General features: G+C 39.5%; 1 protein-coding gene across 1 annotated transcript in view; it reads right to left on the reverse strand.

Annotated features, from left to right (window-relative positions):
- Positions 1 to 25,692, reverse strand: part of DERA (deoxyribose-phosphate aldolase) — a 103,802-nt gene extending 78,110 nt beyond the window's left edge. Inside the window, exon 1 of the mRNA XM_058558697.1 lies at positions 25,427 to 25,692. Coding sequence (XP_058414680.1) covers positions 25,427 to 25,457 — 31 coding nt within the window. The 5' untranslated portion in view covers positions 25,458 to 25,692. The remainder of the gene's footprint in view (positions 1 to 25,426) is intronic.
- Between the last annotated feature and the right edge of the window lie 1,200 nt (positions 25,693 to 26,892).

The following is a 26,892-nucleotide window of genomic DNA, read 5'->3' on the forward strand; positions in this document are numbered from 1 at the left end:
ACCTCCCCCTCTCCAAGTGCCTACTCCAAGAGGGTAGTTGAACTTCTTACAAGGCAGCTCGGGGCTCCCAAAATCACAGCAGTTATTAGAGCATCACTCTGTCACATTCTATTGGTTAAAGTGAGTCACAGGGCCAGCCCAAATCGAGGAAGTAGGAGACTACACAAAAGACATCAATCCTGGAGACTCGGTCCATCTCTGGAGATTAGCTACCACAAGCTCCTATTTTAAATTGCATACATTTATATGCTGTACTGGAAAGAAATGAAAGGTTCTGCACCAGATTCCAGTGTGGGGGAAGGGTTTCCCACACCACCAAGCAATGCTCTGGATACCAGCTGGGTGTCCTACATTCAACTCAATTCTGACACTATCTACCCAGAGATATCATCAGATTTCCCAAGTTAAGGGCTCAGTCCTACAAGACTGCCTCCCCCACTCACCACCTGCCACTTCAGATGCCAGTCGCAAGTCCAGGGTGTCACCTGTGCTTCTGACCTACTGGCTATAGATTGGAAATCTGAACAACCCCCTTCTTGGGTTCGATTAATTTGCTAGAGCAGCTCATAGGACACAGAGAAACATTTTACTTACTAGATTAGCAATTATTATAAAAGGATATAACACAGGAACAGCCAAAAGCAATGCATAGGGCAAGGTATGTCCTCTCAAAGCTCCCATGTCCTCTCCAGGTGCAGCACTCTTCCCAAATCTCTGCATGTTCACCAACTTGGAATTTCTCCAAACCCTGTCCTTTCGGCAGAGAGATCCCTCATTCCTTTGCTATGTGAGGTTTCAGTGAAAGGATGGCAGTCAGTGAGGAAGTGGACTCTCACCAGACACTGAAGCTGCCAGTGCTTTGATGTTAGACTTCCCAGGCTCCAGAACTGTGAGAAATAAATTTCTGTTGTTTATAAGCTATACAGCCTATGGTATTTCTGTTACAGTAGGCTGAACAGACTAAGACATAGCCCAATTAAATTTCTTCTAAAAAATTAAAGTGAAATTCTATAAGTTAAAATATCATAGCAATGGATGCCCATGTTTTTAAATTCAGCTCAGTTTATTTACAAAAATTACATATTTTTAGCTTTTCAAAATATCTTTAACTTGATGTCCATCAATTGTTTTTCTAAACTCTCCTCCACAGAGTTCTGCTAGCATTGAAAATATCATTTACCGTAAGAAAGTTGGTGTCGACCAATGACTGACCTCTCTGGGGAATGAACAGCAGCTTTTCCCTTGTACTCTTTTTTGCTATTGTTTAAATATGTTTACATCTATGAAAAAAGACATACTTTTTATTCTGTTGGCATTTTTCTCCAACTCTTAGGGGAAGCATTATCAAAAGGTTTTTCAGAAACTAAGTATTTCTACCAGGTTCTCAGTATAAAGCATTTCATTAACTATTTCAAAGAACTCTTAACCTGCCAGGTTGGGACTACAGAGTTTTCCTCAGCAATCCACATACCAAAGCTGTCTGAGAAATGTTCTCTTGGCTTCCATCAAGAAGTCAAAGAAAGGGGCAGTTAAAATATCCCATAGTTTCCCACCCATTTCGTTTTTAATTTACTATAGTTCCGAGTGAGTTTACTGTAAAATTTTAACAGCACAGTGGCAACATACTCAAACCCATAGGCCATCTACTCAGCCTGGTACTGGACTGCCAAGGATGGAGATTCACAGGAGCACGTGGGGCACCAGCTCTGGGTATGTAGCACTCATCTGGAAAAAAGGAATTCCAGGCTCTGGTTCTGTGATATGGATCATCACTGGATTTGGAGTTAGAAAACCATGGACAACTGTTTGTCTCCACAAACAGTGGAGCACTGACTCTGTGCCAGGCACTTGTTAGCTGTCTTACAATGTTTTATCACAATACAGCTGGTTTTACGATGTAGGTCGTCTCTGATTAACTTCATCACAGGGTTAGAAAGCCATCACTGACAAGAAGCACAGAACCAGCCAACTGGGTATGACAGTCATCATTCAATCGATCTGAGCAGTGGTACTAAACAGAGGGCGTGACAGCACAGAACGAGGCAGGAGATTGTGTTCTAGCTCCAATTTGGTCACTATGAGAAGACTAGGTTGGCCAGAGTAGGTTTCAACAAGCCTACTTGCCTTAATAAACTAGTAAAAATTAACAAGTCAAAGAGAGAGAAGACATTTCAAATATTGGGTATAATATGAAAGAAGACCAATTTAGGAATGGTTATGGCATATTCCCAGAACAATAACAATGGCAAAAAGTTGTGTTTCGAAGTAAACATATGGTTGCATAGGTAAGGTGGTATCAGGTCACAGAGAATCCTGAAAGTTAGACAGAAGACTTCAGACTTGAAATACTGGAGGACCACAATTAATTTATTTGATCAGTTGGTATATAACAGAATGGAAAGAGGGAAAAACTACAGCCAAGTTCCTGCCAATTTTGTACAATGAACATTTACTTCTTTGAAAATCTGGGAGGAAAAAATAAAAGTTTAAGATAGTTAAAAGAAAAATGTAAACAGGGAAAAAAATAGGGCCGAATGGGTAGGCTCTTTTGCCTTTGATCGCAAACTATAATGTCAAATGGAGATGTAAATAAAATGGGGGTATTCTGAAGGGATATTCAGAACAAGGATAACTTAGATCATTTATTTATATGCATTCTCTAAGGTGGGCTGAGAGAACTTAAAGAGAAAAGACCACAGGGGAAAAATATAACCAGGAATCTGAATTCAAGTCAGCTAGAAATAAATTTAATAAGTCCTATAGCACTAGGTGCCAAAATAAGTTAGATAACTTGAAACCAAGAGATGTGAAAATAAGAGTAGAAATAAGGACCCTTATGCCTTATTCTGCCTTTTCTTTTTCTTTTTTCTGCCTTTTTAATGAGAGAACACAGTAAAAGAGGTGCACAATGCCATAGAAATTTAAGAGAAAGAGAGTCTGCCTGGAAGGGGAAGTGAAAAAAAAAAAACGCCATGTTGGTAGAGTTACCCCACCAGCTGTGAAGAAGAGGAAGAGACTGGGGCAGGGGCGGCTGAGAAAGCAAAGAGCAGCATTCTAAGCAAGATCCTGATGTGGAAGGACTCAAATTTAGTTCAGGGAGAATCAAGGTTGTTTGTTTTTTTTTTCTGAAGAATCAAGTACTTATCAGAGAGAAACAGAAACAAAGCCTGAAAGACAGACTGGGAATGAAAGAAGATTGGTAAATTGAGACTATTAAATCTAATTCATCAGACAAACGGGAGACATTGAGAGTGTTAAACCTGGGAAGTGCAATTATAATCTTCCCTAGTGTTCTAGAAGGCAAATCCCAAAATTCTCCAAACTCTTAGTTTGCCATCTAAATCCTCAGGTATAAGCAACAGCTAATCTAAATTTCAGTATCTATGCACTTAAAACTACTCTCTTTGGTCAGATTAGCCTTACAAAAAACCCCTCAATAGACAAGCTGGAAGGCAAAGTCAACAAAGAACTTAAGACAAAGTAAGAAAATTTATGACTAATGTAAACATTAAACTCTTGATAAGGTCAAACTTCTCATACTCAACATGATTACGTTTGAATCCTGATTCAAGCAAAAATTTCTTTTAGAACCTCACTGACTTTATTTACATATCTGAAAAAGACATGGTATTAGTTAATATAATTAAACACAGACAGAGGTATTCCCTTCAATCTACAAATTGCCTTTGGTATTATACCCTGGTGCTATTTTTCTGATCATATGGACCACTATAACAAACTGACACCTTCCTCGCTCCACTTCCCCAAGTAATACTGACAAATCTACTCGAATAAATGGATAAGCCCCAGCCCAGAATACTATTCCCTCCATTCTCACCTGGCTAGCTCCCTCTCATCCTTCAGGTATCAGTTTAAACCTTCTCCATGAAACTTTCCCTGATGCCCCATATACAGTAGGTGCCCCTACTAATGTGCTCCCTCCACACCCTGTACTACTTCTGCTGTCAAGATTACCATGGAGAAAACAGAAGGAATAAGTGAAAGTTGATATTCAGTGCTCCGACCAGCTTCCTTCCCCTACTCTACTCTGAGAACACTAGCAGTCAGGCTTACGTTCCCCCAGGCAAAAGACTGCAGGATTCTTCTCTGCAGAAACCAACCAGGCCAAGCAAAAAGGCCCACAGATACTGAACAACTGGGAGACTCTCAATGAAATGGCCCAGCAAGATCATCCTATGGTTGATAAGCTCTATCCATGCCCAGAAAGCTTCTAATGAGCTTTTTACTGCTACAGAGTTTGGAGGAAGTCCACAAGACAACCCTCACTTCCGACACCAAGTACAAGTTTAGGGGGGTGTCCCCAAAACCACCCTCAGTTTCTAGGACTAATTTACCAGGACTTCCAAAACTCACTGAAAGCTAGAGCTGTTTTACTCACAGTTATGGTTTATCACAGCAAAAGGATACAGATTAAAATCAGCCAAGGGAGGAGACATACGAGGCAGAGTTCAGGAGAAGCCCAAACACAGAGCTTCCAGCTGTCCTCTCTCAGTGGAGCAATGGATACCACTAACTACTCCTGGTAGCAGTGTGTGATAATACGCACAGAGTACTGCCAACCAAGGAAGCTCACCAAGTCTTGATGTCCAGAGTTTTTAGTGGGGCTTGGTCACAAAGACATGGTTAACCCCCAGATGGCTGACCTCAGTCTCCAGCCCCTCCAGACTTCCAGCTGGTACTACATGACCCAAAGCATTCACCAGGAACCACATTGTGAGACTATCTGGTGTGGCCCTAAGATCTCAGGTAAACAAAGACACTCTTACCAGGCAGGACATTCCAAGGGCTTAGAGATTACCTCCCAGGAGCCAAAGGCAAAAGCCAGACCTCTCTTTGGGAAAGGCTAAATTCTATACCATAGAAACGCTTCATTCTTAAATATGAATGGACGACAAAGGATTACCTGATACATGAGGAAAGCTTCTAACATAAAAGATGCAGAGTAAAAACAATTGGAGGAGACTGGAGAAGAGGGAGTGGAGGGCACTTAGAGGAAACAAAACACTGTAGGAAGCAGAAGAAAACTTGAGAATAATTATAAATAACGTCTTCATTCATAAAACAAGAGGAGAAAGCTATTAGGAAAAAGAAACACTCAGAAAACTAAGGAGCTCTTAGAAATTAAAAATGTGACAGCAGAAATGAAAAGTCCAGTAGGAGACTTGAAAGATAAAGCTGAGGAAATCTCTCTACTTCCCCATCCTCCCAAGAAAAAATGAGATAGAAAACAGGAGGGAAAAAGATAAAATTAGAGGATCAGTCTAGAAAGTCCAACATCTAAGGAATAGGAATTCTAGAAGTAGAAAGTTAAGAAAATGAAAGGGAAGAAATTAATCAGAGAAACAATTCAAAAAAATTTCCCAGAACTAAAGGAGTGTATGGTTTATAAATTGAAAGAGCCCATCAATTTATAAACCTCCACACCCTGTACTACATCCACATCAAGTGGATGGGGCAATTAAAAAAGGGGCCTCACACTAAAGCACATCACTATGGAATTTCAGAACTCTGAAGACAATGAGAAAACTGAAACAGCACATAAAACACTGGCCAGCTTAAACTAGTTTTGCTTCCTCAAAGCAGGTTGTTGATCAATCAAATCTTGCTCAATAACAGAGACAGCACTGCTCATGTGCCAGGCGGGAACCCATAGCCCCAGGATGACCCTGGAACCAAGAATCTTCATTTCTTCAGAAATGTTACCACTGGAGCCCTTTGCGAAGCGAAAAGTCCTTCAGTAAGGAAAATCCAGCTTCCAGCAGCTTGATTACCATATATGGACGGATTCAAAACTAGCCAATCAGCTCTGCCCCTATCTCCTTAAATTTCACCCCGAACCCTGGATTGATCGGAGAGACAGATTTGAGAGCCTTGCCTCCTGTCTCCTTGCCAGTAGACCTTGCAATAAAGCTTTTCTTTTCTCAAAAGTTGGTGCCATAGTATTGGCTTCCATGCAATTTGGGCAGCAAGCCCTTGCTCGGTTACAAAATTTTCAAGCTTCCAGAAAGAAAAATAAACATCACATTGCAAAACGGAAATAAGAAGAGCATCAATTTGTCAATGGGGACAGTAGACAGAAGCTAGACTACGGTGAAAGAACGTCTTCAAATTCCTGAGGAAACAGAATTTCAAATACAGGATTCTACACTCAGCCAAACTATCAATTCAATATGACTAAAGAATAAAAGCATTTTTTGACATTCGAAGCCTTTATTTTCAGGAAGTCACGATGGTTGTGCTCCACTAAAATGAAGAAGAAAACCATGAAAGAGGAAGACATGCAATCCAGGAAACAAGGGATCCAAAACAGAAGTGTGAAAAGAAACCCTTAGATAACAGTGAAGGGAGAGCCCAGGATACCAGAGGGGCAGCAGGCCTAGAGAGAAGCTGGATTAGAACAGGTGAGTTGAGGACCCTAGTGGTGATGTCTCCAAGAAAAATATAAAACCAATAAATTACACCATCTGTTTGAATGTACCAAAAGAACAGTTTCATCTCTGACAGTTACCGTAGGGTTGAATTAGAAAGAACTACAGAGAAAACTAAGTAAATGAGACAATTCCAGAGAAAATAAAAATTTACACAAAAATAAAATGTAATCAATGTATACCCTATGGCTTATAAATTAATATTTACAGAGTCATAATAATAAAAACATTGAAAGTTTACCTAACTAAAATTACATTACTATTATGAGAAGACGGAAGGGGAGATAGATGTATGAGAGGAAGGAGGGAGAGAAAGTGTGAGAGAGATAAATCTTTACCTTCCATAGCAGAAAGTCAAGGAATAAAATTTAAAACTGAAAAATTAAGAATAACAGTATTATTCTGAAAGCATGTTATTTTGAAATACAGAGGTAACTACAAGAAGAAAAGGCTGCCTCTGGGGATGGAGCAGAGTGGGACTCTGGATGGAGCAGAGTGGGACAGCAGTTTGCTGTATTCACTCTTGTAGACACGTCTTTTTAAAGGATATATATATACACATATTGTCAATAAAAATTACAATCACATTTTAGGAGAGGAGAGAACATTTTATAATTAATCAGCATGAATACCGGCAGGCCTTATGCTGTACAATAGAAGGCGACAGAGGGCACTATTTACATTTCTTTGTTTTCTCAAAAGGATCCTCTCAAAAGATCAGCTGACCAAAAGCTCAGTTAGGAGTCAGAGTTTGAACCTAGGATTGAAACTAAAGCACCAACTTCACTGCAGCGTTCACAAACTTCTTGATATTTGTGAACAACTTTATCGCTCTAACAATTCTCCAAAGAGGTTTGCCGCCAGGCATGCACCCAACATTAAGGGTCCCTGATTATCTCCCAAAATTTCTCTAAGTTCCAGCCTGCTATTTCACTTCCTTCCACTTCAGAAGTGTCATTAGAAAGTTTGACATTATATTCGTAAAAGACGCAGCTTCTCCTTTCTCACAGACCAGCAGGACTCACATTCTGGACTTAACACATGGACTTACACTACGACTGAAATCTCACTGTATCCCAGACGCTTTGCTTTGTAAGGATAGGAGAAAATATCTCAGAGGGAAGACAACGAAAAGTCCTTCACAGTTTCTTTTACACTCTACCTGGCCTGGCCTTTCCCTTTATGAAATGGACTCATTCTATCAGCCTAAATCAAGTATTGGTTCTTCAGTCACCCTCTGTGCCTGTTACTGTGCCAGGCAAAACAAGTAACGGATCTACATGGGTTCATACATACTTGTCAGATCTGGAAAACACACACTCACACACACACACACACACACACACACTCTTACATACCAATATTACGGACTAATCCTTAAACTGACAATACGCTTCAAAAACTGTCATCTAAAAATTAGTCCTGTTTCATGCTTTTCAAATTAACATCTTAAATAAATTTGCTAATAGACAAAATGTCCCATATCACAACACATTTCATCACCAAGTAAAATCAAGGTTTTATTACTATTACACTCTCATCAAGATAGCCCATAAGACTTACTAAACCACATTTGGATTTCCAAATACCTAGCCTTTCATTTAATGTACTCTGGGAAAAGTTCTGATGAGAGTTTCTCCAAGCCCCTAAATGTGCCTAGTGTTTAGAAAGAATCATTAGACCTTAGAGAAACTCCTCAAGAAGCTGGAAAACTTTGGCCCCCTGTTGGGTAAAGATCCAACTCTCAGTCCTTTGAGAAGATTTGATCAATTATTCTAGGAGCTGAGAGCTTCAGAGGAAACCTATTTAACTCTTCCCTCTCGATGAGAGACCTGATGATGGAATTTCCTAAATCACAATTTAAAAATGTCCCAAAGTGCCCTATTATTCATTGAATTCACACTGTAAGTCAATAGAAAATATTATTCATAAAGCTGCTGCCTGTGGTTGATGTTGTGCTAGTCACACCAGTTAGAGTCTGCAAGGATACTTACACGCTACAACAGACCCGCACACAATTAATCCTGTCACAAGATCAGAAACGTAATTTAAGTGCCACAGAATAGAACAAACTAAAAATCATAATAAAAACTATTTCATTTAAATTTAAGTAAGTATGTTAAGTTCCAGAAAAAAAGAACAAATATGTTAATGAAACTTACAGGTTATATAAAATCTGTACTTATTTTTCCTGAAACCTATTCCCCCACTACCATGGTCAATGTCCTTCTGCTCTCACCACACACCATCCCACTTAAATCTCATTTCAGGAAAAATCTATTATCGGTCATTTGTACTTTACTCATGAATTTAAGGTAATATATGACCTCTCCCAGGAACATTTACTTATACATTTTACCTTTAAAGTAAGATATAGTAAATTATGAATGACATACTTTATGAAGGGTATTGTGTTAACAACTTATTTCCTGAAGTTTGTGAGTTCATATTATTCCTCATACTTTAATCTTTTAGGCAAATATTTTTTAAAGGACCTACTGAGAATCACCACAATTTTGCTACTAAAATTTATATATTCAAATATTAAAACCAATGTCTACTTCTACAAAATATTGCTATTCTCAAGTAATAGTGTATGAGCACTTACCTCTGATTTTTCACCTAAAATAGTCAGAGGGTGGCACTTAGATTTATCAAATGAGCACTTACTCTATAGTCTGGGTAATGATCAATTTTCATAGATGCTGATCACAAAAAAAAAAAATTAGAAAATGAACTTGGGATGCATAAATTTACATCTAGAAAAAAATACTCCAGTGATAACTACCTTTTATCCTATTTCCATATGAAGGACAGCAAATCACTGTAAAGGTATTGAGTACATGTCTAGTTTCAACTCCCATTACATCCCAGCATACACTGGGGCTCCAACTGCCCTAGACCCTTTGACCTTCTCCCTCACAGCCTCATGTTATAGTCCAGTCAGCAAATACTCTTGTTCACAATCAGTTATTCTTTAGCTTTCAGGTCAGAACTTTCCAACAGTCCTATTATATCTTGTGTAAAGGGAAGGGTAAGTAACTCCCATTGCCGCTCACTATATTCCAGGCACCATGTCAGTTGCTCTACATGTAATATCTCATTTACTCCTCACAATTACTCTGTGGTGAAGCTTTTGTTCACTACATTTTCTAGGTGTGAAAATTCAAAAATCACAGGTAGAAGAATCAAGATTTGAATCCCAGGCAGTCTGACTTCAAAGTTCAATTTCCTTTCAAAAAAGCTTTATTTAATTAAATGGGTAACCATCTCAACACATATATTTATTTACAGCAAATTTTAGTCTAGGTAATCTAGAACTACATAACCAAATTCTCAAACTGGGACAGGAGATCATCCTTTGAAACCAAAGTGAACTAGATTTTGAAAGAAAAATAAAAAAAGAAAGAAAGATTTATTGTGCAGCTACTTTATGTATTATGCATGCCTCATGTCACCTTCTCACGACCCTTTGATTTGCAGAAAATAGCAAATGCTTTCCGGATCCCTACTTACCACAGTCTCCAGTTCTCCAGTGATGCCTTCATCTGTGTTTAAAGATATATTTCAACAGACGCAGAAGGAGCCTGGAATGTAGGTGTACCCCTTAAACAGCAGGCATCCAACACGTGCTAAAATACCCCAACTGTAAGCAGACAGGGTTTGAGTTGATATTGGCTCCCAAAACAAACAAACAAACAAACAAACCGCCACTACATTATGGAGCACAATGACTGCCAACACTGTCTGGGAATATCTGTTCAAGACTGAATTAGAGTGGAAATCACCACCTGCTGGGTGCTGATTCAAAACATCGCTTCCCACAGCACCTGATCTCCTTCTGCAATTTCTCCCCAGGAAGAAGGTCTTTTGTGGAGCTTTTGACAAGGTGGCTGGTTTTCCCCGTGCTTTCAGATGCTCTGTGACAAGTCATCAAAAACTTAAAAGCACCACCACTCGTCCTTCTAAAAAGAAGTCATTAGATGTGCCAACTCTGAAGTTCCTCTGAGTTAGCTCTACAATGACGCCTCTGCGGCCACCTTCTTCTGGAAGCATTCCCCCTTGTGGTGCACCACAGAAACACAGGCTCCCCGCAGCCGGTTCCGTGGAGCCAGGGGAATCTGAAGCAGTTGTGAAAGTCACATGACTGACGCAGCTCTCTAAAGGAGCTCGGACTTGTCCAATTTTCACAGAGAAGGCAACTCCTGTCCGCAAGGTAGGATTTGACAGCTACTGCTCTAGAAGGCTGAGAGACTTATTTAAGGTCAACTATATAAAACACAGAGCGGACAGAAGTCAGAATGGCAAGATTTCAGAAATAGCAAGAAGGCTCCCCACCACCCACTATTCTCTATGGTTAAATATTTCATATTGCACAAAGTGTCATTCCTTGGTACTTATGAAAGTTACCATTCCCAGGAAAAAGTAGCTCTTTACATCATCAATCTCTCATGTGTTAGTGGGAAGTGAATTTTCTGTTCTTCTCCCAAACAGCATTTAAACAAGGGGAAAGCCACCCTCAAAGGATGGGGAAAGTATGCAGCAAGAGGCTGGTACACCCACAGGCAAAATTGCCCTGTCTCATTAGAAGTATCCCTGACTCAGCTGACTCTCAGTTACTCAAGGGTTAATGATCCAAACAGGTTGATCTAGGCCCCTGGCCTTTTCCTGTTCTCATTGCTTGCCCATGGCACGTACACCATACAATCCAAAATGCAAATATATAGAGTTTAATTTTTTTTGTTGTTGTTGAGAAGATTTGCCCTAAGCTAACATCTGTGGCCCGTTTTCCTCTGTTTTGTATGTGGGTTGCTGCCACAGCATGGCTGATGATTGGTGTAGGGCCAGGCCCAGAATCCGAACCCATGAACCCAGGCCGCCAAAGCAGAGTGCACCGAAATTTAACCACTATGCCACCAGGCTGGCCCCCATAGAGTTTAATTTTAAAGTAATAATTTTTGTTTTAAAATCCCTATAAGAAGGATAATGAACAAGAAATTTAAAAACTATTAATACAAATAACAGTTGGAGATTATCTACAGATTTCCTATCTACCTTCATTTTGGGTTTCCAATTAAGACAGGTAGTTGGCAGTTGGTCATATATGGAATGTGAGGTTATATGAATAATAAAAAATATAAGTATGTAAAGAGGCAGTGTGGTTTTCAGGCTCAGAACAGTCTCTCAAGTCAGAGACCAGGGCTGAGTCCCAACTCACCACTCTTTCACTAGCTGTACGACCATGGGCAAGATGCCTCACCTCTCAAAATTCAGCCTCCTCATTTATAAAATCAGGATAAAAACAGTATTGACTACATAAGATTGCTGGGAGGATTAAAGAACAGGCTAAGGCACATACTTAGCACAACACCTTGTATACCGTAAGTACTCAATAAATATTTTTAAATAATATTCATATTACCATCTTCATGAAGGCAAGAGCATCTCCCTTAAAAATGTTTTAAGTAAATCAATTTTAATTTTGTTAGCATGGTAATGTTCAAGTAGTTTTGTAACAGTATAATGCTTTTGTAGAGAAATATATCAAAGTAGAAGGGACAAAATGGCACGATGCATTTTGGATTTACTTTAAAGATTACAACACAAAGGGGTCTAGCAAAGCAAGTGACAAACTTGATGACTGTTGAACCTGGCAGCCAGGTATATGAGTTCATTACACAAATTTCTCCACTTTTGGGAGTGTTTGAAAACCTTCATAATTCAAAGGTTAAAAAGAATCAATTGGCCTGACAATACATATTTATTAATAACCCTCGAGGAGCCCAATATAAAACTGGTGCCATGAGATAACAGTTAACCATTGTTTTAAAAAAAAAATCAAGGAGGCATGAACTTTACCTTTCTGGCATATTGCCAAGAATCAAACAATAAGACAGGAAAAGGGGCTTTGATCTGTGAATAGAGATTTCCCAGCATCATAGATGCGTTGATGCACCTGGCTCATCACATGAGCCCTAGCAGACTTTCTCAACCAGGGTTCCTCATCTGAAGCAGAGAACAAAAAAATGATTTGAAGACTATCTTCTCATTCCTCCCAACAGAGAACTAGTACCCTTCAAGATGCCTCAGAGAGAAACTGATTCATTATATATAATGGATGTTTAGGGCATTATGGCTGAACTCTCTTGCAGAGCCCCAACTGCGGGAGGCTGCTAGAACATCCACTCAGAACCCTCTTGCTCTTAGTTTACTCACAATTCTAGTAACCTTGATTCTCTTGTTTCTAGCCTTGTGCGTATTCAAAACAGCACAGCAGAAGGTGGGGATCTCTATAGCAGCAGAGTGAATCCTGGCCACAGAAGAGGAATCAAAAAATGTATCAAAAACGCACTCAGTGAACCAGAAAAGCAGAGCAGCCCGCCACTTGATTAGAGGAAAGTGGCTCTAAAAGCCTCAGGAGTCCACTTATACCTTTTATTACTAAAAGTTAACATTTACCGAGTACTTACAGGGAGTTACATGCTTGTAACACTGATCTTCCACGTCACCAAAAACAATTAAATTCTACCCAGTGACTCGACCTCAGACAGGAACTAAACCTTCAGAGTTCTACTTCTCCATGGGATAAGACTGGGCAATTTTAATTTCCTCCTCTATATTTATGAACTCTTTAAAATTTCCATGATGACTATGTATTAGCTTTATAATCAGGCAAAAACATTTTTTAAACGTTTAATTTTAGGAAAATTTCATCCCAAATGGCATAAGTTTTAAACATACTTTTTCATACTAAAAAGAGTAAAACCTCCACATCGATTCATTCTCCAAAGTTCACAGATAGGTATGCCTCTCATGAAGTAGTTAGTGCCCTTGGTGTTAAGGAACATATAATCAAAATGATGAGAGGAAAACTTGCACAGGAAAAAATTCAAAATAATTAAATGTTAAAAGACATCTACTAAACAAGAGGAATAAGAGAAGGTTTCGTGAAAGTGGAGGGATTAAAGCTTGACCTCCAAGGGTGGTGGGGGGCCAGGTAGGGGGTTACAGCAGTGAGCCAAATGACTCAGGATCCTCAAAGAAAGGGAGAACCAAATGTCTGGGCTTGGCACACCAGGCAGTAAAAAGCCATTCTAAGTTCCTGGAAAAGGCAGTAATGCTTCTTTATTCAATCATTTAAGAAACACTAATAAAAACAATCACATATGTTGTGAAAAGTACTGTTTTAAGTGATAAGAGGGATACAGAGACCTAACAAACACAGATCCTACCCTCAAGCAGCTTATTAATAAAACATCACAACAGCAGACAAACACAAGACAGGAATCAGTAAGTCCCATAAGAGAAGGCAAAGGACCTCAGGAGATGAGTGGCGAACAGTCCAGCAGAGGAGACAAAGTGAGCCTTCCCAGAGGAGGTGGAACAACGAAAGCTGTATTTCAGAAAGATTACTGGAATAAAGGCTACCATTGGTCACTCATCAAGTTAAGGGTGATTTAACTATATTTCTCATTGAATAGTCACACTAAGTCTGCCACATAGGCATTAGATCCGTTTTACAGATGAGGAAACTGAAGCTCAGAGATTAAATTACTTGTTCAAGGTCATTCAGCACATGTCAGGGTTAAGATTCAAACAGGTCTCAATGATTCCATACCCAAGTTGTTTCTAGAATGCTGTATATACAATCTTTAGAGTGAAAAACATACTTATTTAATTCAATTATTTGACATACAATTTTAACAGAATTTAACAGACATTTCTATTTCCAGTCTTGTAAGAATTCCAACTGGCTAAATCCATTCATCACTTCCTGACAGCACTATTTGACTGCCCCCACTAACTCAATTATTCCTTCCTACTAAAGACAGCTATTACATTAATTTGATTAAGTAAGATGACAGCTTTTCATAAAACAGAAGTAGATCCTAAAGAAACCAAATAATCAAAATAGCAAATCTGAGAAGATAAATATAATTTCTTCTATTTGAACAAACAACAATAAGAGAAAGTTTAACAAATATGGATTTTCCTAGTGCAGATGAGAAAGGTCAGAGGTAAAGAAATCAGCTACATACAAGGACACTGTCATGATTTAGGTGTGTGACAGAATGAGCCAAGTGTGGGTACAGAAGAAAAGAGGAAGAGGTGAATCCATAAGATATTTTTTTACGGAAGAAACAGTAAGATTATAATCAATATTCTGCCATATAGAAGAATGAATACAAAATAAAAGGCTCTACTTACATAAAGATTTATGAAGTCAAGATGTACATTCATAAAACATTGAGAGAGAAAGAAAATATATAATAATGTGTTCAATCATCTCAGAAAGGGGAGAAATGTAGACTGATCACTGGAACGTACAGCCTTGAAAGCCAGAGGACTGTGATGGCCAGAGAAGGAAGGAGAAGGTATGAATCCCAAGCACAGGAAACATCACAGACCTACAATTCCACAGAATGGTAATTCTAAGTAATGACCAGAAGATTCAAAGAAGTTCAGACCTAGAAGGATTCTCAGAGATCACGTGTCTGTTTTTTGTTTTGTTTTTTTAATAGACTTCATTTTTTAGAGAAGTTTTAGGTTCACAGAAAAATTGAGAGGAAGGTACAGAGATTTCCCATATAAACCCTGCTGCCTCACACACATAGCCTCCCCATTATCAACATCCCCCCATCAGGGGGGTACATTCATTACAATAGATGAAGTTACATTGTCATGTGTCTGTTACACAGATTTGGAAAGTACAAGCCAGTGCACTGAAGTCCCCTACTCAAAGTCACATGGCCAGATGCTATCAGAACTAGGACCAAAATGCCTGGGTCCCAATCCTCTATCTTTTCCAGATAAACCACAATGCATTCAGTGAAGCATACACGGCCAAGAACAAATTCCCTGCCATGCACTCCGTAGGACGCCTAATTTCAGTTTGACCTATAAAAGTACTATCGTCAAGCACCAAAACATTTACCTTTCTTTAGGATGTAGAGAGAACTCTGCTTTTCTGTGAGACACCTTCAGTATTATTAGCTCCAATACCTACTGTCTGGACTCTCCATGCTAATCACTATGTCCCATAGCTTCTCTGTTTTATGTAATTACTAGTGTAAAACTTCAACCAGAGTATTCATCTGCAGACTGAAATCGTGACATTTTTCTTCCTAGAGCCAGATCCATGGAGGTGTTTTCACTGATAAAAACCCATATTTGATCTTTGCCTAGCTCAAGAGATTTTCCACATTATTTTTAAATGACTATCCAACAGTTAATAATAAATACAATGTTGACTGGCTCATCACTTGAAACAGGGCAACTGCATATCCTAATGATGAGCAAAGTTTGCTTTCCTTGATAAGAGTAAAGCATTGTGCTTTCCCAGTGATGTTTTAAAGTTTGATGAAGGGAAGTTTCTCAAGGGCAGGCCCTCCCAACTTCTATTGCTCTTGTCTCTTTCACAAAGACATGGATGGTGCTGAGCACACAGTAGGTACTCTACATATACGTGTTGAATAGAAGAGTTTGAGATTATAATGATTGCCTCCTGAAGAATCAAAATTTGAAAAAAAGGAAAATAAATTCTGCTTATAAAGACAGAAGACTAAAATATGTTTCTTGCTTCTACTTTAGAAAATTATCAGAAGCATTTAAGTTTCACCCTTCATACTGAAGGAAAAAAATAATTTCCCTGAAAGCACAAACATATACAGAGCTTGAGCTACTTCGCCAGACTGTCACAACCTACCTTTCTCCCTGAGTCCACAATACAAACTTAATTAATAATCTCCAAGGAAACATGAATATGTTCTTTTTTCCACCAGAGAATTCACAAGATTACTCTTTCTGGTAGACAATCTCATATCTTCAGGTAATGGGAGATCTTTAAGGTCTGTGCCCAGCAATCTCTGAGACCATGGAGAAGATACACCACGTCAATGTCCAAAATCATCATTAAGAGCACTGTTTGAGTATATTTTTCCATTGGCATTATTTGAATAAAATATGCTCCTTTTCAGATACAATGCACTTTTCAGATATATGCATCTACTCAACTGTCTTACCCTCCTGATTTTTCCAATATGTCTTCACACACATTTTAACACATTTCTTCACTTATCTCAACCAGAAAATAAATCTAACTTCTCCCCAAATTTGCTTATAGAAACTTTGCTAACCAAATATAAAAGATATGATATACAAAGATAATAATATAAAGATAAAATTGACAGAGATTTGTCAAAAAATAATATATAGTAATCAAAGATTCTCTGAACCTCTAATGAATCTGGGTCCCTCTACAGCTTCCTGCAGGGTTCTGAACCTGCAGTGTTCACAAGAACCATCTGGTGAGCTTGTGAAAATGCAGATTCCTGGGCTCCTCCCCTAATATGGCTGGTTAAAGCTATTGTTGGGCTCAGGAATCTGCATTTTTAACAAATATCTCAGGTGATTCTGATTCAGGGCCACAGCCCAGCTTCTAGAAAGCTAATTAATGGCAAGGGAGGTAATGCAATGTTGGAATAAATCAGCATAGAGAGAGCCTGGGTTTCACTTCCAGTACTGCCTCTAACCAGCCATGTGACCAAGGTTTAACTTCCCTAGGTCTCTGTTTACTCGTCCATACAGAAGGGTGTTGGACTGATAGCTAAGATGCCTTCCTGCTATGAAATTGTGACATGTTAAAGAAAAAAAAAGTAGCTTTATAAATGCGGACACTATCATTTTCCTAGAAAACACTGTTTGAAATATCCATAAGTAATATTTATTCAAGCATCTCTACATCGGAGATACGAAATCTCTATACCTTAAGTATGCCAGATATCTAGCTCAGTGTCAAATGTTAGACACTTGAATGAAATCACACACTTTTACACACACACCCTCACTTTGTGGTGTGGGGGCAGGAGTGTGTCCACTAGGTGTTCAGTTGAAAATCTTATCTGAATCTGGATTATAAGAACAGTTAATATGGATATTTTTACCAGACATTAAAGACCGCAATCTTGACATCATTAACCACATTCCACAAGAACCAAGGCACCAGTTAAGTGGCACCTTTTTAGGAAGTAATTACCAGAGGCTACTCTCATCTCAGATGTTGCTTTAGGGGAGGAAGGCCCAACTATACAAAGAGAGTCAGAAGTTGCAGCTGGAGTGTCTCAACATTTAAAAAATCTGTCGAGTTTGCCGGAGCTGAGATGAAACGTTTATCCTTCTCTTGCAACCACTTTGGTTTCCAGGGAACTGACTGTTGCGACTGAGGCAGGCTAGGAGGGGTACATCTGGAGACACACACACAACACACACCAAAGTTAACTGAAAAATTTCAAAGTGCCTTTTTATGCCTTTAACTCAAAGATGAACACGTTTCAAGGTGACCCAATCCTCAAGTGACAGGCAGTGTTTTAAAAGGGCCAGAGCTCTCCACTTAAACAATTTCTAGTGACATGTTTAAATCGCATCCTCAAGGGCTCTATCTGCTGTCTCATTTACTAGTCTTTCTTTCCTGGCAGAGGCATCCCATTTTAAATGAGCACTTGAAGTCCGTCTTCCTTCCTAACAATTAAAATCCATAGGGCTTAGATGCTTAAAAATAATTTTTTTTTTTTACTTAGCAGGCACCATGGAGGACTTTTAATTATTTAATTAGACAACAAACCCAAATTATTACGTTATAGTTTTTTCCTGTTTATCAAAACAGTATCAGAATAATAAAAGACAGCCTCATCACTCATGCTTCTAAGCAAATGGTAAAAGCCTTCTACGGTAAAATCAAAGTTAGCATTCACAAAAGGATGCTCAATTTAAAACCCAAAAATGTATGTAATCATTATATTGACTCTGTGTGTGTATTTCATACATAGAATATGAAGGATTTTTCTTCACTAAAATATTACTCTTAGCCATTATAGTAGAATGAGAAGATTACACTACCAATCTGAAAATTCGGTTCCTACAGTTAATGAAATAAGCCATGCTGGTTTTGCTCAGGTCCTTTGCAGAAACTACTCCCTGTCAAAAACATCCTTTCCCGAAAAACCTCCCCTGGACTGTCTGTGAAATCTTCTGTATCTCTCCAATCTGATCACTCCTCTGTCGTCACTTTTATGTTATTGTAATGACTTACATGACTATCTCCCTTAGTTCACTGTGAGCTCCAGGAGAGCAGAGACCAGGCTATGCTCATCTGGTATTCCAGCCACCACCACGAGCAACAAGTAACAAGTGCCAGGAACAGGAGGCATGCCACATCAGTTTGTTTAAAAATATATATATTTTTTTGGTATAAATTTATAATATATAAAAATAAATTTAAAAAATTTATTCTGCTCCTCCTCCCCTTCCCCTTCCCTTGCTGAACAATTGTCTTAAATGGGGAGACAAGGGGGGTTGAGCAAGGTAGACATTTGAGACAGGTCAGGATGGGGAGCCAGTATGGCCCAGAGTGAGGTATGGGAGCCCAAACAAGTGAGGGGGGCTCTGACGCACAGGGGTAGCCCAGGGTCCAATGACAACACAGAGGGTATCTGCACAAAGGGGCAGCCAGACACGGGGAGTCAAGACAAGCAAGGTAAGGAGGCTATCTACACGGAGGGGCAGCCTGGCGCAGAGTGCCACAGATCTCTTGGGGGTATCAATGTGGGCAGCAGCCTGATGCAGGGAGTTGGAACCCAAGCAGGATGAGGAAGGCACCCAGCTTAGGGTGTCAGAGCCTGAGAAAGTCGAGAAGAATGTCTACTGGGAGTGGGGTATGGATAGCCCAGCAAGTGGAGTGTTTCAAATATGGAAAGGGAAAAAAGTGGAACAAATCCTGTAGTGTTGGACTGGAACTGGAGGTATCAGTGTGAACTCGTTGTTTTCACTACACAGAGAGATGTAGATGGATGACAGATAAATACAAAAGTAAGTCTGTGTGTGTGTGTGTGGTACAAACATTCTCCAACTCTGTTAAGTGAGGGGCTTGGGAACATTGACACTCCAGTCACCATGAGCTTGGCTTCTAAATACCACTATTTACTAAAAGAAACACCCCTTGGAGAAATACCTGACTCCAGGACTGGGGCAGGGAAAGTATAAAATAAGCCTGGAATACCTTAAGCCAGAAAATACGCATGTACTAAAAAATAAAGTCAAAAAGAGAGAAGTCAGGCTTAAGGGGCCCCCATTAGCAAAATCTGAAACAATGTGAAAATTAAGGAATAATAACAATTATACCCATTGAGAAAAATAGGAAACCTCAAATACATACTAATATAAACAAACATAAATAAATTGGAAGTTTGCAGAGGAACAGGATACTTAAATAGTTTCAAAGTACCACCCCCCACAAAATACACATTAATTACAAAGGTTAAAAAGTAACTTTACAGTGGGGAAGCCTGGCAGACACCAGGTTAACCAAGTGATCAAAATGAACATCGTCAATAACGAGACAAATCAAAATCATGTGCTACCTAAGAGGATGCAATGAGAAGAACATAGCATCACTTCTGTGATGTTCCAGCCGAAGATGCATAACCTAAACCTAACAACGAAAAAACACTCCAAACGGAAACCAAGGAACATTCTACAAAATAACTGGCCTGTATGCTGCAAAAATGTGAAGATCTTGCAAGTCAATGAAAGATTGGGCAATTATTCCAGACTGAAGAAGCCTAAAGAGACCTGACAAATAAAGGCAGCATGTGATTCTGAATTGCATCTTTTTGAAATAAAGGACATTATTTGGACAACTGGCTAGATGTGAATGAAGTTCCTGGACTGGATGGTAATATAATGTATCAATGTTAATGTGCTCATCTTGATGGCTGCAGTTTTTACAGCTGTTGAGGAAAATGTCCTTACATGTAGGAAATACTCAAGTATCCAGGGGTGGTGACACATCATGTCAGTCAACCATTTTCCTCAAATGGTTCAGAGGAAAAAGTTCTTTCTATTGCACTTACAACTTCCCTAAGAGTTTGAGATTGTTTTCAAGTTTAAAAAAAAAAGTATAGCACAAAAAATTTTTGTTATTCTGGTTTATGATCAATACTCAATGGGAGGATAAATTCATCATTACCAATATCATAATTACATAAAAATAATTACTTTCATCTGGATTTGAATCTTACCGACTCTGAGACATTAAACAAGTTCTTATGCTCTCAGAGCCTTGGTTTTCTCACCTATGAAATGAGAATAATATCTACCACAAAGAGTTACTAGGAGAATTAAGGGAGATAAAGTTTGTAAAAGTACTCTACTAAACCTAAATAAATATGCATATGTTAAGTATTGAGAAAAAAACATTGGATTCAGATATAAAATCCACACTAAAAATATTGCACAAATCAACTTTTCAGTCAAAATAAAATCTCAAGTTAACTCCACTTGGGAAATTCTCCACAGAAATCTAAAAATTTTTAAATTCTATTCTTACCTAATCTGACAGTCAAATTTTCACATGCCACCTAGTAAAGAATATGCTACCTTATGTTTTGTTTTGTTTTTAAGCAAGGATTGACTTTTGTAACCCAAAAACAAATGTTAATGCTTTTCTGTCTCACTAAAACAAATAAATAACAATAGAGTTTCTTGAAAGGTGATTTAGGTCATTTCTCACGTAAAATCTATGGACTCCTTAAACTGTTTGCCTTGTTTACAAACCAAAGACATTCCAGTTCTCAGGAAACTACAGAAGACCCAGATTTAGAAATCAAAAAACAAAAAAAGACAAAAAACAAAAACAAAAAAAGACAGAAAAGTCATCTCAAATCAACAAAGCAAAAATAACAAAAATTTTCAGTATTTCTTCTCTTTCTTTCTTTTTCTTAATGTCACACCAAGAGACAGGATTGGTTTTTAAACCCAGGAAGCCAAAGTAAGCCCAAAGACTGGAGTATAAGGGCTGGGATTTTACTAAAACACAAAAAGACAAGAAAAAGAAAAAAAGACCAAAAAAACCCTTTACTCTGATCAGTTGGAGATCACTCCCACGTCCCCAGCCCATGATGCTCTGAGGCACATCAACACATCCACATGAAGAATTCCCAGAGAAAGGTTGGTTTTAACACGCCATCCCAGAAAATTTCTTCTTCAGTGCCATCTAAACCTACTCTCATAATCCACCAAAGTTTGGATATTTCCATTCTCCCTCAGGATAAACTGCATCTTCTCTGAAACAAATTGCAATGGTTAAATGTGGTTATGGTAATAAAACAAAAACCTTTCATATGGACACAGGCAAATGGAACCTAAGAGTCACATCAAAATTATTCACCAGCTTTCCGTTTACCTTTCCTTGCATAACAGCCCCCAGTTAGCACCAACAGACACAGTGTCTCGGTGAAGCACGCAGCGTTAGCACCAAACCACCTAGGTTTAAATTCTGGCTCTGCCACTTTAGCTCTGCCTGACTGGCTTTTGCCAAGTTACTTAAAACTCTCCATACCTCCGTTTACTCATCTGTAAAAGGGGGATCATAACATCATCTTCTTCACAAGGCTGTTATGAAGACTAAATGAGATGATAAAAAAGGCATTTAGCATAGTGCCTGGCACATCGCCAGAGCTCCACGTTAATCATTATCATCATACTCAGCATCTAGGCAGTGTCTGGCACATAGCAGGTGTTACATAAAGAATTATTGTGCCAGCATCCTGTGCTTTGCCTAACTTTAAGACTTAAGATTGCATTCCAGAAACTTAAAAATTAACAAAAGAAAAAACTGATAACTTTGCAGTGGAAAATCACCATCATCAAAATCAGAAGCGTTCTATACCAAAGTTAGGCCTTAGGAATAGCAGAAATGAGCTCCCTACATCCCTGATTCTTATCTAAGTTCTTAAAGGGAAAATAAAGGTTATAACGCAAGAGGGCCAAAACACTCTGTTATCATGACCCTCTTAAGGCTCAGTTTAGGTACATTTAATTTCTTAACTAGACAAAAATAAATGGAAAATAACTACATATCACATTTGCAATTATTTTAATTGTAGCTTTGGCGTGATGCCCAGCTCCTGAACCACCTAGCTCTGCGAAAGCAGGGACTCTCCTTGTCCATCTTGTATCCCAAAGCCCAGGGTAATACTACCCAGTATAATATTGGCCCTCAATAACTAGTTGTTGAATGAATAAATGTGCTTCATAAAATGCAAAATCCCATCATGTTTCTTGGTTTGGCAACTAGCCAAAGATGATCTCCTTTATCCACCTTTTAAACAAATAAGCTGCCCTTTCTGTTTGTTCTGACTTGGATTACAGAAAGTGCCCCTACAGAGCAAAACAGTCTTTACACTCCTCAAGTAATTATGGTCCCTGATGATTCTGATTGTGGATATACACTTAAAATAATCTCTTGTTAACGGAATGCAGGAAACCTAAAGAAGTGTCCCCATCCTTTCCCAATTAAAAATCAGAAAATCAGTTTTCAATTACTTATTTTCTGTTGTTTTTCAGATATCTTTGCAATTTTCCTTTTTGTACACAAAAGCTTACAGATATACAGAGAGATAAAGAGCAAGGAGATCCTTAGAAGTTACTGAATACAACACCCTTGTTTTTCAAATGCCTCCAAAGAAAATCACATTTGAAAGGAAGCTATACTGTCAACATCCTTCATAAGCCTCTTGAGATATCCCTAAAGAGAGAAGTACTGAAATCAAATTTTAATGATATTCAGAAAAGAGGAAGAAGGTGCAGTGCTTCAGAGCATCTGTCCACACAGGGGCCCAGGCGGATGTCCCAGTTCCCCCAAGCAAGGTGTAGGTCTAAATTCACTCCTTCATTCAACAGACATGTTCGAGGGCTGTCTGTGTGTCAGACTCTATTCTAGGTGCCTGAGATACTTAGTGGAGAAAAGAAAGATCACTGCCCAGGCTGCACCTACATCTTAGGCAAAAGTTAAGAGGCATCTAGGAGAATAGAGAGAACAACATTGGTCTATTTTAACAGAATGCATAGGGCCAGAAATGCTCCATAGCTCCATAGAGATCATTAGGCCACTGGTTCTCAAACTTGGGTGTGCCTCAGAACCACCCAGGGGACTTGTTAAAATTCAGAATGCTGGGCTCCACACTTGGGGCTTCTCATTCATTAAGATCTCAATGGGGTCTGATAATCTGCATTTCAAATGAGCAGATAACGTTACTACTGCGGGTCCACGGACCACACTTTGAGAACCAACTACTTAGTTCAAAGAAATCAAGTAGCTTGCCCAGAGCCACCGTCTATTCAACAGAAGGGCCAGATTTAGGGTTTTTTCCCTCTGACTCCAAACCTGTCAAGCTTCCTCTCTTTGAAGACACAGCTGCCACCTATCCCCTTAGGGCAAACACTACCCAAAGAAAAAGAGGTTTTTAGCTTTGAGTGGGATAAAATCGGAAATGAACATCTTAAATAGAAAATTTAGGCAGATAGTACTGATCACTAAACACTGACATAAAAATTAACATTAAAGTTAGAAGGTTTGTTCTTTCTTTCACATGTCCAAATGCCATGATAAAAGAATGTTTTCCTTGAAGGGTTTTATACAGAGGGTCAGGTTCAGTCTCAAATGAACCTATTTATTACAAAAAAAAAAAATCTACCAACTAGAAGTATACAAACTAAAATATAATTAACAGTGATTGGATTAGTAATAATTTTATAGTCTTTTTTGTGATGATTGTATTTTCTAAAAATTTTACAATAAACATGAATTCCTTCTGTAATAAAAAACAGAACGTTAATTTCTTTAAAAAAGAAGTTACAGTGTTTATTTAAAAAAGACTTTCAATTAGAAAATGCTATAAAAGTCATCAATTACTCCACTGCATAAATTGATGCTGAATGATTTTTTTCCTAAGACATAAATAATTCAAATAACTTATTTTAGCATTTTAGGCTAAATCTGTCTGGATTGATTAATACCAGTTAAGGAAAAATGCCCTTGAAATATATCTGATTTTATCTAAACAAAGAGAATAAAACAAAACTACAATCATTTAAATAGCTGCATAAAAATCATATTTAGTATTATTCTATATAGCAATTGTTTTTGTCTATACTATTACTTTTCAACAAATGAATGGAAGTGATCCTTTTTTACAAATTAAGAAAGCAAAAATGGTTTAATTGTATTTCTGAAACAAGAGTAAACAAAGTTTGGGGAAAATAATGTGTACAAAGTCACATTGCCACATCCCTGGAGATAACAAGGTGAGTAATAAAGACCCCACTCCATCCCTATTCCCTATCCACCATCTTTCAGGATCTTCAATCTAGGGAACAGTCCTTTATTGTCATATTCCAGAAACAACTAGAGTTTAAAAACATAACCTACTCAAGGGCAGGGACTAAAAGAGGGCAACCTGGTGAGGAAATCTACTGTTTTTGTAATGACACTCTCTTACCATTCAGCAAAAGTTCTGGAACACCTCTTGAAGTCTAGAATGTTTCATTAGAACAATCACGTTTAAAGAAAAAAAAAGTATATGTGTTAGGTATAATTTATAGCTAATACTCTCAAAATTAGCCCCCAAAATAGAACTCTATATAATACTATTATTTATTAACCCATAAAATCATACACAATTTACAATAATTTATATAGGACGGAGACCTGACAACTTTTCCACCAGCACTTTTGGGATACACCTCCGTTAAAATTATCTGTAGAAATCCAGCATTAAATCGCACAGGGATTCTATTAAGAGTGGGTAAGGAAGGTTTTTATCTGGTTTTGTCTGTTTGGAGTCTTTTTGGTCTGTTTTGGTTCTCTGCAAGCAGGGAGCTAGAAGGTGAATCAGTGCTTCGGCGGATGGAAGCCGAATCGCTTCCTGCTCCTCCCGCTCACAACAATAAGGCGTGGGTGCCAAGGCCGGCGGGGTCACGTGCCCAGGAGTCTCGGCTCCCGGGTTCGGCTCCGCTTAAGGCGGCTGGGGCGCCCGCGCCACGCTTCCCCCCGGCGAGTGCCGTGGGGCCACCCGGCCGGGACGGGGGCGGGGCGGCGGGGGCGGCGATGGGGCGGGGAGGGGCGGCCCGCGGGCCCTTACCCAGCTCGGTGCCCCGGTTGCGGGCCGACATGGCGCGCGGCTGCAGCGGCGGCAGGCTCCCCTCCGCGCGGCCCGTCCTCCTCCCCGCGCGCCCCGCCCCGGGCCCTCTGGGGGCGGAGCCGCCGACCCGGGCCGCGCGGCGGGGAGCCAGGCGCGCGGCTGGGCGAGGACAGCCTGCCGCCCCGCTCCCCGGTCCTCTCCGCGAGGGGCGGAATTCGAGCGCTCGCTGCCACACCCGGCTTAGAATCCTAGAGTTGCCCACTGCACTGAATAGAAACTTGTAGAAACTTTCAAATGTAAGATTGCGTCACCAAAGGGGAGGGGTCCCTCTCAATTACTGTCCGGGTGCAGAGCTCTGCAGCCCCACCCCCGAAATGGCAGCAGCGATCTCTCAGCCTTGGAAAGGTGGCCAGCGAGCAGCAAGGGCCCCAGGGCGCGCTGTGACTTCTAATCTGGACTTCATGACGAGAAGCACCTCCGGCGCCTGAGAAACGAAGGGGCCTAGGAGAGAGAAGACCTGGCTTCTTAGGCCAGCTGTGACAGTAATTCATTGTGACACTGGGCGCAACTGCCGTTCTAAGCTTTGTTTTCCTCATCCGTAAGAAATGGCCTTCACAATACCTTGGAGCTCTAAAACTCGGATTCTGTGATACTAAGGTTTTTTTCAGCCTGACTTTTCTGTGACCAGGAGGTTAAAATCGTCTGGAGTCACTCAACGTAGGCTACTAGTCAACTCATCTGTACCCACCATGAGGCCCCTCCACTCTGCTGAAAGAAAGCAAACTCTTCAGTTACACTCGTGTGCCACGAGCCAGTTACTGGGCTGAGTGCATTCAGATGTAGGATAGCATTTGAGTCTCAGAACAGTCCCACCAGGTATACCTTACACCTCCATTGCTATACCTACAGACACAAAAGTGCAGAGAGGAGTCCTGGTATAGTGGCAACTGAGTAGGCTCCCAATGGGTTAGAATTAATCTACCAGCAATTCCACTTAATAACTAGGTGGTTCTAGGAATGTTACTTATTGTCTACTTAGCTATAAAATGGGGATGATCAAAATATATTTGCCTCACAAAGTTGTATGTGTGTAAGGCACCTAGGACATGTCGTGGCACACAGGAGGTGCTCAACAAATGGAAGCTGTTATGGTCAGCTTCACACAGCAATTATGGGGCTACATCGGAAAAGTAATCCTAGTTTCATTCCTCTACACTGAGCCGCCTCTTACCCTTGTCAACACATAGCTATCGCTGAATATTTTGGATGTATCTAGATCCTATTCATACACGTACAGTCATCCCTCGGTATCTCCAAGGGGATTGGTTCCAGGACCATCCCCACCACCACCCAAATCTGTGGATGTTCAAGTCCCTCATTCTATAAAATGGCATGGTATTTACATATAACCTACCCACATCCTCCCATATACTTTAAATCATCTCTAAGTTACTTATAATACACAA

Source organism: Diceros bicornis, chromosome 17, assembly GCF_020826845.1.
Source record: "Diceros bicornis minor isolate mBicDic1 chromosome 17, mDicBic1.mat.cur, whole genome shotgun sequence".
Classification (NCBI taxonomy): domain Eukaryota; kingdom Metazoa; phylum Chordata; class Mammalia; order Perissodactyla; family Rhinocerotidae; genus Diceros; species Diceros bicornis.